The 14,025-nt window shown below is 37.6% G+C and overlaps 2 protein-coding genes across 2 annotated transcripts in view; both read right to left on the bottom strand.

Annotated features, from left to right (window-relative positions):
• Nucleotides 1-4,614: 4,614 nt before the first annotated feature.
• On the bottom strand, nucleotides 4,615-9,506 carry epas1a (endothelial PAS domain protein 1a). The gene is given in 7 exon segments (XM_077503322.1): nucleotides 4,615-4,787; nucleotides 4,874-4,980; nucleotides 5,088-5,251; nucleotides 6,686-6,786; nucleotides 6,863-6,947; nucleotides 7,141-7,609; nucleotides 9,481-9,506. Coding segments are annotated over 7 exon segments (1,125 nt in total).
• Nucleotides 9,507-12,186: 2,680 nt separating this feature from the next.
• Nucleotides 12,187-14,025, bottom strand: part of prkcea (protein kinase C, epsilon a) — a 28,160-nt gene continuing 26,321 nt past the window's right edge. The window contains exon 15 of the mRNA XM_077502654.1: nucleotides 12,187-12,912. Within this exon, the coding sequence (XP_077358780.1) occupies nucleotides 12,763-12,912 (150 nt within the window). The 3' untranslated portion in view covers nucleotides 12,187-12,762. The remainder of the gene's footprint in view (nucleotides 12,913-14,025) is intronic.

The following is a 14,025-nucleotide window of genomic DNA, read 5'->3' as shown; positions in this document are numbered from 1 at the left end:
GCAGTACCAAAAAAGGCAACGCTCAACCAGTTTAGAGCATCGATTGGTCAACATAAATGCGTCATAACGGGGACTGGGGGACCGGGTCCCCCCCACAAAAAAACAAACAAAAAAGATTGATTTGATGTGGACGTGACTGCTGTGCTCCCCTACTCGAGGCAGCCTTACGTAAGAACGCATCGATGGCGTGTTCCTTCACACATACACGCCACTCGGCCTCATATGGCACGTAGAGACGAGATGAAAATCGTACGCTGAGGTCACGTGTAACGGACTGGACTTAAACCCGTGGACTCTGCACGGCAGATAAGCACTCGATGCTGCGAAAAATAAACACAATCACAGACAGTCAGTCAGTGCATAGAATATAGTGTACTATATTATTTTTATTGAACCACAAAAACATGGAGCGATTGTCAAAAAAGATACACGCTTTGCTTTGTTTTTTGCCAAAATGTGTTAAAAATAGTGCAGAAAAAAACACATCCGCCTGGCTTCACATTTTCCTGAAATAGAGCTCCATCATGTGTAAATTTATTGAGTTTTTTTTTTTTTGTTCGTTCCTCAAAAGTATTTCAAAACTTTTTTTTTTTTTATCATTGAGAGTGACTGTTCAATAAACTGTTCAAATGGCTCCATCTTATCGTCTTCCATATACGACATCGAGAGTCTTTGGTAAACATGATGTTTAATGTACATTTATACATTTTATTTTCAGTTCTCTAGAAAAATGTAAGTTTTGTTAAGATGTTTGGAGCGGATTAATTTGATTTACATTGTTTACTATGGGAAATATTGCTTCAGTTTTTGTACAATTCAGTTTTAGACAAACAAATTGGATTGGATTAATCACGAAGACTGTTCCGTTGTATTTGAATTTGCAACCAGTAATTGCTTTAAGTAATTGCAGTAATTGCATGTTGCTTTAAGTCAAAATAGTTTGCCATGGACAAGGGTATTTCCAGGGACAACCATCTTTAGAAGACACGTTTTTACCAAAAGAAATGGGCAAAAAAAAAAAAAATCATACATTTTTACGCTCCCTAAAGTCCATAGCAAGTAAGCTAACAGCATAAAGGAAATGACCACCTTAGAATGCAAAAGGAAAACAAACTTCTCATACCTGACTTTTTTTTTCTTCTTTTTTTTATGACACGAGCATAATAGTCATAAAACGATCATAAAGATAACCTGTTGTTTCTTTCCAATCACCTCAACCCACATTCTGATTTACTCACAGTGTGTCAAAGGCTGCGACGGCGGCGTGCCATTGGCTGAGAGCCCGACAACACCCACCGAAGGGGCGGGCCATGGGGGGTGTGATGATGATGATGATGATGATGATGATGATGACAGTTGGGTTGGGTGGGGGGCTATAAGGGGGTGGACCCCCCCAACCCAACCCCAACCCCCCAGGACAAAAAAAAAAAAAAAAAAGGCAGCTCACTAGCAGAATGCACTCTACACACGCACACACTTGCACACTATGCAGTGACTCGGCCGTGGACAACTGCCAGGGTCACCTTGAAATCCTGCTTGCAAGTCACATGGAGGATCCTTTATTCATTTCAAATTACTTTTTGATTTGGTAGAAACTGTCGCGATTTTTACGTTGAAAGTTATTGTACATTAAATGTGCAAAATTATTTTATTTGAATTCTTCTTATTATTTTTATTCTTCTTTAATGCCCCCCAAAACATTCTCAGAAAGACATCAATCCATGTTAAATATTATATATTACCTCAATATAATTCTTTCAATATTGTCATAGAATCTAATAATATATTTCTATGGCAATTCCTTTGAAAGGGAACATTTTGAAATGAGAAAAAGTCAACATGTCGCCTAGCAACTGTTCCAAACCAGCAGCCGCACAGATTTGATCTAAGGTGAAAAGAATTCTATATCACGCTATAGAATCGAATTAAACGTGGAAAAGTTGTAACACTAAATAACTAACATAAAATACTAACATTTTTGCAACGTATATACATTACAGCAGTGATCAGGTGTGAAAACAGAAACCTATATATTTATTTTTTACAAGTAATTAATCTTTGTTCACCTATCACTGCCAGGCAGAAAAAAATAAGTCATAAGTAGATTTTTGTAATGTAAAATGAAAAGCCTCGACTCAAAAAAAGAAAGATTGAGAAGCGCTGCAGTACTTTTACTGACACAAAACAAACACTAGAGGGCGCCAGTGTCTTTCCACGCAACATTCTCCAATCCAATCCACTTTATTTCTATAGCACATTTAATGAGCAAGCGTTTCTAAAGTGCTGCACATTGAGATCCGCACACTATCATGCATATAAAATCTAGTAAAACCAACTATTAAAAAAAACAGTCAATAAAATACAATACGTAAAATAAAAAATAAATACATTAAAAACAATGTATAAACAAAATTAAAAAAAAGATAAAAGAAAAAAAATCGATATAAAAATACTTTTAAAAAACAAAAAAAACAAAAACATGAAAAGACCCTGAGGACCACACAATTCACACTAAACTAAAAGCCAAGGAAGAAAAGTGGGACTTAAGACGAGACTGAAAACACTCAACGTGGAGAGGCAGTTTGTTCTACAGCTTAGGGCCAACCACAGAGACTGAATCAGTGTGAGGGCCTGAATGCAAAGCCAGATATGTATCATGAAATAGTAGTAATATTTGTTTGAATAAGGGCAGCACGGTGTTTAAGTGGCTAAATTAGCATGTTTGTTTCGCAGAGATTTGATGTTCGAATCCAGGCTGCTTGCATGGAGTTTCCAAAGGTGCTCTGGCCAAATTCCAACAACTTGCATAAGGCTACATGTTAATTAGCCAGAAAAAATGAACGTCGATTTGAATTAGAAAATGAAAATAAATAAAAATCCATGCTGCACTTCAACGACATATCCTGCACCAGAGAACGTCTTCTCATAGTCATTGTTGTAAAATCGGTTGAATCGAAACTGTGTGTGTGTGAAGGCCAAGAGGTAAAAAGTTGAAAAGGTTCCCACGAGAACTCTCCTACCGAGCGTCTCGATTCAGGAAGTTGCGGCTTCTCCTCGCGTCTGCTCGCATCTCCCCATCGGCCCATGTTACATACTCTCGCCGTGTGTGTGCGCGGCCAACGTCTGACGCCTTTGCTGCCGATCCACGTGTCATGTGACCCAGAAGGAAACCCCAAAGGAAGTCGAGAGAGAGGTCAAGAGCGAGTCAAACGGGTCGCTTTCGACACTCTCGCTCACCGCAGCCAGATAAACTGTCTGACGACCGCAATCAAAAACCATCAACAATCAGTCTTGGCTTTTCGTGAAACACAAATGGAAGCCTGGAAATGTCAGCTTCAAATTAAAATAGCTGACAAGCTGTTTGGTCGACAAATCTATCTCGAGGAGACCCACAAAAAAAGTCTCAAGAAGCCATGCTGTAAAACAAAATACACGTTGATACGTGAAACTGGCTTTACAAATGTCTAAAATGATGCTTAAAATGGCTGCTTCAAGACAAAATGGCCGACTTCCTGTGACTTTTCAGGTATGGCTTCTTGAGAATTTTTTTGTGGGTCTTCTCATAACAGACATGCCTACCAAGTGTCATGTTGCTAAATAAAACTGGCTTTGTGGGCTGAACTTTACAAATGTCCAAAATGGCTGCTTCAAAACAAAATGGCAGACTTCCTCTCTTTACTGGTATGGCTTCTTGAGATGTTTTTGTGCGTCTATTCATGAAAGATGTGCATAATAAATGTCATGTCACAAAGTCAAACTGGCTTTGTGGGCTGAATTTTACAAATGTCTAAAGTGATTCCAAAATGGCTGCTTCAAAACAAAATGGCAGAGTTCCTATCTTTCCAGGTATGGCTTCTTGAGATGTTTTTGTGGGTCTACATAAGAAAGATATGGATTCCAAATATGTTGCTAAGGGAAACTCGCTTCAGGGGCTGAATTTTACAAATGTCCAAAATGAGCCTAAAATGGCTGCTTCGAGACAAAATGGCAGACTTCCTGTGTACTCTGAGGTATGGCTTCCTGAGAATGATTTTGTGGGTCTGGTCATAACAGAAATGCCTCTGAAATATTATGTTGCTAAGTAAGACTGGCTTTGTGGGCTGAACTTTATAAATGTTCAAAATGGTTGCTTCAAAACAAAATGGCAGACTTCCTGTCTTTCCAGATATGGCTTCTTGAGATGTTTTTGTGCGTCTATTCATGAAATATGTGCATACTAAATGTCATGTCACGAAGTCAAACTGGCTTTGGGGTTCTGAATTTTAGAAATGTCCAAAATGGTTGCTTCAAAACAAAATGGCAGACTTCCTGTCTTTCCAGGTACGGCTTCTTGAGATGTTTTTGTGGCTCTGCTCGACCAAATATCATGTTGCTAAGGAAAACTGGTATTCTGCAGCTGACCTTTCCAAACAGTTGCAGCTTGAACTGAAGTGACAACAAACCGCAACAATGGACTTCATTGCGAGCGGCCATTTTCAGCGCTGCATCAGTTTTTCAGCTACCAGCTCATTCATTGGTTCAAGGAGAGCTGCAGGAAAGGCTCCTCCACGCCGCTGTCGAATACACAAACACGCATTTGTTTCATTGTGACATTTCAAGCTCACAGCGTCAACACTACCTGAGCACGTAGGTGACACAGAGGATCAAAAGGGGCTGGAGGCCCCCGGTTCTTGACTTGGACGCTCGGGCCCCTGGTATGACGGCGCTGTGGCTCTCCACCCACACGTACCCGCCGCCCCTCACTAGCATCCTATAGCGACCGCTGACCGACTGGCTCTTGGTGTACACTGAAAAAAAGAAAACAACAGCAAAAGTTAAAAAACAAAAACAATTTGGATTATGAGTCACATGCTGCTTCACCTTCACTACTCACAGTTGATGTGATGTTTGGTTAAGCAGATTGTGTCCAGTGTGTGACAAAGCTCGTATACGGAGCGGCCCACCAGCTCGTGGGGGGTGTAGCCTAAAATTGACAACACTCTTCACACACACAAAAAAACGACAAAAATGAAAAAAATAATAATAGAAATTTATCAACCTTAAGCTGTACAATTCAGTTGAAGAAAAAAGATCAATTATGGGGTCACCTGTGGTCGCAGTGCGTGAACCTCATGTCCATGCTGTGCTGGCTGCTGAAGGTGCGAGCGCAGAGGAGCGTGTGCGACACGGGCAGAGGGCGACAGGTGAGCAGCAGGCAGGAGGCCGCGCCGGCGCCGGCGCGAGGCCTCGCGAGGCCTCGGCACTGCAACACCTACGATGACGAGCGCGAGTCGCCGTGGGTGAAGGATACATTAGGTCAAAATAAATACATAAATACAAAACAATAAACAATTGTAAAAAAATAAAACAACAAATACAATTAATTTAAAAAATTGAAAAATATATTAAAAATCGTAACAATGAAAGGCATTGAAAAATGTCAATTTACAACTATTATCATGAAAATATTAACTAAACAAAATATAAAGAAAAATACAAATAAAGTTAATTTAAAAATAGAAAAAAAGTACTAAAAACAGTAAAAATAAAAAGCACTGAAAAATGTAAATTTACAACTAATATCATGAAAATATTAAAGCGATACTTCATTTATTTATCCCATTCTAGCAATAAAAAGTAATATTTTGTCTATAATTAATGTGAAACTTTTATTATTTTTCACGTACAATTAGTACCTTTAAAAACACATTTTGCAACTTGCTGTCAACTGAAAATGACATCACAAGGGCTCAGGTAACCAATCACAGCTCACCTGTTTTCTAGATTTGGTCATGTGACATTTACAAGCTGAGCTGTGATTGGTTAGCTGAGCCCTTGTGATGTCATTTTCAGTCGACAGCAAGTTGTTTCTAAAGGTACTAATTGTACATGAAAAATAATGAAAATATCAAATTTATTATAGGCAAAATATTAATGTTTGACTGCCAAAAATGTCTAAATAAGTAAAGTATCCCTTTAACTAAACAACATATGAAGAAAAATACAAATAAAGTTATTTTAAAAATAGAAAAATATACTACAAATAGAAAAAATAAAAGGCACTGAAAGATCTAAATTTACAACTAATATCATGTAAATATTAACTAAAAAATATAAAGAAAAATACAAATAAAGTTAATTTAAAAGTAGAAAAATATACCAAAAATAGTAAAAATAAAAGGCACTGAAAAATGTAAATTTACAACTAATATCATGGAAATATTAACTAAACAAAATATAAAGAAAAATACAAATAAAAAATTAAAAATAGAAAAATATACTAAAAATAGTAAAAATAAAAGGCACTAAAAATGTAAATTTACAACAAATATCATGAAAATATTAACGAAACAGATATAAAGAAAAAATAGTAAAAATAGAAAAATACAAAAATTGTATAAATAAAATATACATATTTAAATATAAATCAAAATCCCTAAAAAAAAAAAAAGTTGTCACTGAAATTGTTAAAATGTTCAAATGGAAAATCAAAACAAATTGTTAAAATACAATCAACAGGTTTAGATAAAAAAAATAACAAAAAAATATTTTATAATACAAAGAAAATAGCAACTTAATTGCTTTAAAACAAAAAAATATTCTTAAAAAAATAAAAAAAATAAAATAAACACAAAGTGTCTTTCAAAATAAAACGTGAAAAAAACAATCAATCACACACAAAAAAAGATGTTAATTTGTGAGCAACCTTCCACGTGGCCGACTTGAGGTTGGTGCTTCGTCCTCGGAGGGTTAGGGTGCTTTTCATCCTCACCACAAAGTCACGCTTTGCGTCACCCCAAAACTCCTCTTTAATAACAAAATCATACAATAAATTAACTAACACGCTTGGCTCACATACAAACAAACGCACATATTCACAAACCTTCAGAAATGCGGAGGTTGCTTCTGATTTCTTCGTGGTCGCACGGGTGAGTAAACTCAAAAACGTTGTGGCCCATCAACTCAGTCTGAGGAAGAAATCCCCAATAAGAATTTACACCTTTGTAATGATAGAGAATATTTCATTTACAGGAAATGAGGCCAATGGGGAGGAGGTAGATGATAAAAAAAAAAAGCAGGGGGGCCCGGAATGGAGCCCTGGGGCACACCACCAATATCTGGTCAGGACTTCAACCGGGTGCTGTCGTATCTGTGTTATACCTGCGTGAGGCCCAAATGGCGGCTGACGTTGTCGGACAGGAACATCATGTCCCCCTCGGAGGACAGCACCATCACGAAGCCCTCCAGGACCGTCAGGTAAAAGTCCGTCTCCTCTGCGGCCGCCATCGCGCCGGATCTTCCCATGAAAAACTTCGACACGTGCATCTCGTCTGGGGATGACGATGCGGCGTTGCAGAATTTTCAACAAATCCAACAAAATATGCTGTTTCGGAATGTTGAACATCTCCATTCAATATAATTTGAAAAAAAAAGTTTTGTAAAAAAAATTAATCCATATCCACCCTGTAGCAGCGCTTTGAGTCGGATGTAGCAGAGCGCCAGGCGGATGATGGACGGCTTGTCCAGGTGATCCCTGACGGACGGCCGCAGCGGCAGCAGGCGGCATAAATCGGCAAACACGTCCGCCTCCACTCGCCGCCGCTTCCTGGCTGCCTCGCGACTGATCGCCCTGCCAGAGACAAACGCTGACCTGTCATATAGAAAAAAAACAAAAAACAAAAAAAAAAAAAAACTAATTTGCTCCCAAAACGTATAAATACGTTTTTTTCAATGTTTTAAGTGTCCCAAAGACGTATTTATACGTCTTTTTGTAGTTTAAAAAAAAACATTTTTTATGCTAGTGCATACAGAAGGCTTTGATGCAGCCTCTCAACTGCAAAGAACGGTTGCAGAAAAACAGCCAGCAGGTGGCAGCAGAGCAAAGTAAATCAACCAGGGCCATGTTGAAAAAAAGTTCAATTACTCACAATTCTAAATAGATTTGTGAAAATTGATTCAACTTCACTATATTCTGTTAATTGCTGCAAAACGACAACAGAAATACTTTTTTTTTCTTGATGAAAGAAGGGACTTTAATCTTTCTTTTGATAGGTTCCATGTTTTTATAGCAATAGAAAACAATATTCTGTGGGCCTAGCAAAATCAGTTAAAAGCCAGTAAAACAGCTGGGAGTGAACGGGATTGCTTCTGTGAAAATGGCTGCGAGCGAATGAGATAAAAATCGTCATCATGACCGAGCATACGGCCAGAGATGGGTGAAAAAAAAAAAGTCACAAACAGTGGATATAAAAAGTCTACACACCCCTGTTCTAGAAATCCTAGATTTTTATATTAGAAAGTTCGGATTCACCCGAGTCACCTTCACCCAGAAATCGAGCACTTTTTCGGATACAACGTGGGGTGATTTCCACCCCCCCTACCATAGGTTCTACATGGGAAACCTGCACATCCCCGGAACTGGTTCGACCTCGGCTTTCAAATGGTGTCGGTGCCGACCCTCTGGGCTGGAGAAACAGGGCTGCAAAATCGGCTCCACCAACTCGCAGGGACATGCGGCCCCTGGAGCCCCGGTTCAAGTTAAATCAGTCCACAACCTTTTTCTACCATTAAATTATTAATTATGATGTGAGATAAAATAGCGAGATTGTAGAAGTGTTCTTGCACCTGTTCTCGATTTTTTATTTTTTTTTAAATGTTTTATCCATTAATTATAATACATGACAGCATTTTCAGCACTGGAATCCCCTTTAGTCAATGTGTTTTTTACGTTTTATAGTTCTTGAGGTATTTTGCTTTGCTTTTCTTAATTGTGTATATTTTATGAACCTCTAGTTTGAATTAAACAAATTGAATCTTAAACTAGTGTGAAGATAACATTACTAGTTAAGTGTTCACAGAATTTTAATCAACACATAAAAGGTAGAAGTTAAATTTTAAATCTCTTTAAAAAATGAACATTTTTAATAATAAGAAAAAAAACAGTTAATAAGACACTTATTAGGGAAAATGTTTTGTTTTTCCAAAAAGAAAGAAGAAAATGCATTCTTTGCATTGATCACAGCAAAAACCAAAAACTATGAGAATTAAAAAAAAAATATGAAAATAAAACTACAATAAGAATACATTTAATTAGAGAAGAAAACATGGGGGAAGTCTTGTTTTTCAGGATTAAGATTTAAAAAAAGTGACAAGAAAGAACACTGACAATTAAAAAAAAATGGAGCTAAAGTGATTTAAAAAATAAATAAATGAAAATAAATGAATTCAAAGCTAAAAAGAAGAAATGACCGAGCCTTCTAAGACTTCAAATACAGGAGCTGCATGCAAGTTCGAGTAAAATATTGTCGTATTATGCAGAGCACTGAGAGGGTAACAATTTGCATATAACTAAATTCCAAGTCGAAATGTTGAATTTAGTTCATTTTAATGACAGAACCTTCTTTATTGCATTTATAAACGTTGCAAATTCATCATTACAAGTCTACCCAATCAGGATAAATAATGCAATAAAAAAAAATGATTTCAAAAAAGTGAATTTACCTTCTCCTCTCCTTGTCAACCCGCATCACGATGAATGTCGGCTGTCTAGTCCGTCCGTCACCAATTAGACAGCGGCGAATGAACTGCAGTTCAAAGGTCATCCAGGGGAGAAAGAGCATCCCCCCCCCCCTCCCCTCTGCATGCATCAGCCGCTGTCTCAAAAGCATAAAAAAAAACAAAAAGAGGAAGGAAGGAAGGACGCGGGAGGCGCTGTCACCAGCTCGGCTGTTTTTCTCTTTTCATTTTATTGGAGTCAGAGCAGACAGACAGACGGACAGCAGACAGACGGCAGGGCCCGCGCCGGCTGCCATCGCACTACATTGGTTTCTTTTCTGGTTTGTCTTTTTTTTTTTTTTGGCACAAAGTAAGATAGTGTGATCGGGATCAGGCTAATCCCTGGATTGCGCGAAGCTTCACTACACACACGCGCACACACATGCCCCCGACCCCTCCCCAATGTCACCCCCCCCCCCCCCCCCCCATTCTAGAGTACAGTGCACGCAACAAGTCCTTGTGTATGTGTGTTTGTGTGCATCATGTGTGGTCCCGTGACATTTCCAATTGTTATGTGAAATGGCTTTTTTTTGGCGATTAAATATTTTTTAATCGTGATTAATCGTGACTTCTCTCGACTTAACCTACTCTTGTTAACATAAAAGTGGGAAAAGAACGTTTAACTATTAGAAATATGGCTGCATCTTTTAGTGATTGATAGTCATTTCATAATACAGGTTATTCGTAAAAACCCAAAAAGTGTGATATTGATTTGTGTTGGTCATTTTTCTGCCACTAGATGGCACAATTGCATTTGTAAGACGGTGGCAACTCAGTGCATTTTCTTTTCATGTTGAGAGCATTAACATGAAGTGAAATTCTGCACAATTTTAAAATTGTAAAATACAACTTGACCCCAGTCTCCACAAATCTATGCATAATTAATAAAAAAAATTAAAAAAAAAATACTGCTAAATTTTGACGTGGGCGTGTCTACAGCATTGTAATGGAATTCCCCCAGTACAGGCTTGTTAAAAAAAAACAAAAAAACAAAACAAAAACAAAACTGTGGCATTTAAAGGTACTTAAAATTGGGAAATTGCGCCCCCTTGTGGTGTACGAGAAATGTTATCATTGTTTGCGTGTGTTTGTGGTCGGGGTGGTTCGAGCTCGGGCTGCCACCGTGTGCGTGCGCGTGTTGGAAATGTGAGGTAATTCAACTGCTGGTCCTCTCACTCAGGCTGTAACAGACCTACGATAGTATAGTTAAGAGTAATATACACAAACATGTCGCTCGGATAATACGCTTTACAATAATAATAATAATTAAAATAAAATAAAAAAAAAGAAAGAAAATGTAAAGCAAAGCGGTTTGGCTGCAGGGAGATAGTGGGTGGGGTTGTGGGGGCGGAACACTGCTGGTAACCGTGGAAACGCTCGCACACGCACGCGCACGAGCCAAAATGTACATTCAGGACAAAACGGCGACTCGTCGTAATTAGTTCGATAGCCTGTGAGTAAGCTGCACATTCATTGGATGGACAAGAGCGTCATTCATACCAATCAAGAAAAAAAAAAAACATAAAATATATAATATAGAGAGATATGATGGGGGGAGTATATTGCACAAAACGAGGTGGGGATGATTCGGGACCCTAACTGGTCCACAACGAGGGACCGGTAAAAGACAGCGGGGCTCATTTAGGGGGGTTTGCTTGTCCATGCGCCACAAGCTTGCGGACGACACAATACAGCCACACGACACAGGCTAATATGCGTTTATATATACAGTATACAGGCCGTCCGCTGGGAGGAAGAAGCCCTGTGTACGTGTATGTGTGTGTTTGTGTACAGCGCATCTGGAAAGAATTCAAAGCATTTCATATTTTTTCCCCACATTTTGTTACATTAGTCTCATTCGCACTGATTTTTTTGTTTTGTCTTGAGTTGCGAGCAAAAATCTGAGTGACACTCGAACAAAACGTACAAGTTTGCCAAGCGTGCGAATAATTCTTAAAAAAAAAAAAAAAAAGAAGAAGCTTCAAGCTGTTTCATGCCACCCCTAGTTGAAGTTTACTGTCAAAAAAAATAATAATAAAATAAACAAAGGAAATTTCACATTTCAACAAAACACCATGCTAGCTCAATGCTAACGCACAATGTAAACGCTATAGACGGGCTAACAAAAGTAACATGGATGTTGAATGTTGGATAGGGACTGAGCCCAACCACGAAAACCAATCAATTACTGAGACGCCCTTTAGGTGGTATTGAAAAAAAAAAAAAGAAAAAAAAAAAAAAAAAACCGTGGAAAAAAAATGTGTGAATAAGTACGGAAGCGTATTGCAATCACTCCTGTTTTTCTGCCAAAATATTTTGGGGAGCTTTGTTTTTTTTTTTAGTAATTTTTTTTCTGAATATTTTTTTTTTTTTTCAGAAAAACAGGAAAAAAAAAATTCAGGGGTGGGGCTGGGGGATATTCAGAAAAACAAAACAAAAAAATTATTCCAAAAAGCAGGGAAAAAGTTATTCCAAAAAGCAGAGCACCAACTTCTGTTTTTCAGAGTAATTTTTTTTTGGACCTCTGAACTCCAAGTGACCTGTTGCAGGCCACTGACCTGTATATATGACTGGATAGCCGATACGGGTCAGTGGTCTGCAACAGGTCACTTGAAGTTCAGAGGTCCAAAAAAAAATTACTCTGAAAAACAGAAGTTGGTGCTGTTTTTCCTAACATTTTTTTTTTGTCAGTTTTTTGCAAAAAATTTTTTTTTCTGTTTTTCTGAATTATTATTTTTTTAATGACAGAAAAAAATACTCAATAAAACAGGAACAAATATTCAGAAAAAGAATTACTAAAAAAAAACAAAGCCCCCCAACAATTTTTTTTTTTCTTTTCAAGTGAATGCAATACGCTTTCGTAAAATAAGCGAGGCATCGGGTCAAAAAAATAAAAATGTGGAAAAAAATGGAAGCTTCCACAGCTAATGGGACACGTAAAATCTCAAAAATACAACTTTTTGTTCCACATTGTCATCATAAAATTGCACTTATGAAATAAAGCTGTCCCGTAACAAAATGTGGAAAAAAGCAAACGACTCCGAATGCTTTCGCGACGCGCCGTACGTGTGTCAAAGTGTATTCAAGCGCATGTGCATATTCATCATCAAATCCAGGCAACGACGACAAGAACGACGACGACGACGACGCGTGTAAAGTAACAATAGCGTCAAAAAAAAAGAAAAAAAAGAGTGCGTGTGCGTGCAAGTGTGTGTGTGTGTGTGTGTGTTAGGTGTGCGTCTCCTCGGGGGCGCAATAGGAGAAGTCCTTGAACTCCTCCTGGTTGATCTGCCGGATGATGGCCTCGTCTGTGGGCGTGAGCACGGGGTCCTCCTTGGTGAAGTCTTGGTCGAAGTTGTTCACGTCGCGCTTGGTTTTCTGCACACGTGAGGACATCGTTAGGGTCATTTACATATTCTATTATTGTTACTATATTATTATCAAAACCTGTGGCGCAACAAAAACAAGGACAGATTAGGAATCTGCACGAAAAAAAATTAGCTTGAAAGGTTAACTTGCAGAATTTGGTTAAAAAAAAGTGTTAATTTTCACATTAAAGGGATACTTGACTCATTGAACCATTTTCAGCAGTAAAAAGTTCATATTTTGTCCATAATTAATTTGATAACTTCATTATTTTTCACGTACAATTAATACCTTTAAAAACTATTGTTTTTCTCTTAGGTAAGTGGGTAACGAGTACGACCAATCATGGCTCACCTGTTTTCTGGGGTTGGTCAGCAAACTGAGCCGTGATTGGTCGTTACCTACTTCCTCAGCACAGGTGATGTCATCATCAGTCGACAGCATGTCGAAAAATTACTTTGTAAAGGTATTAATTGTATATGAAAAATAATGAAGTTACCACATTAATTATAGACAAAATATTCACTTTTTACTGCTGAAAATGGCGCAATGAGTCAAGTATCCCTTTTTAAGTGAAATTAATATGCGTTCAAAATGTATGAAAAAAAACATGCAACAACTTGAAATGATAAAAAAAATAATATCAAAACAATTGAAATACCTTTCCAAAAAAAATAAAAATAAAATAACTAACAAAAGTTTAAATGTAGTCATAAAAAAGAGGAAAAATTATCATTGTTTTTAAGATTTAGGAAAAAAATGAAACTTTAAAAAAAAAAAAAAAAGAAAATAGAGCTGCTTTTTCTTCAAGTGGATTTAAGACAAAAATACCTTTTTTTTTCTTTTTCTTTTTTTTTTTTTTTACTAAAGGACCAGATAAAAATAGAAACTATTTTTCAAATAAAAATGCACAAAAGGAAAGAAATTGAAAATCCAAATTAAAAAAAAAAGTGAAAATGAGCCGTAGCATGTCCCACACACTTCAGCTGTAACCAATCACAATACGACAGCGCCACCATCTGAGCACTGCCAGCCATTACATGCCACTGCACACTTGCTGAACCAGCCACTAGGGGTCCTTGTTTCATTATTTAAAATGAATTTAGCTCCTCTTTCTTTGTGCAA

This window comes from Festucalex cinctus, chromosome 17 (genome assembly GCF_051991245.1).
Source record: "Festucalex cinctus isolate MCC-2025b chromosome 17, RoL_Fcin_1.0, whole genome shotgun sequence".
Lineage (NCBI taxonomy): Eukaryota > Metazoa > Chordata > Actinopteri > Syngnathiformes > Syngnathidae > Festucalex > Festucalex cinctus.
This window is presented reverse-complemented; position numbering and strand designations above follow the sequence as displayed.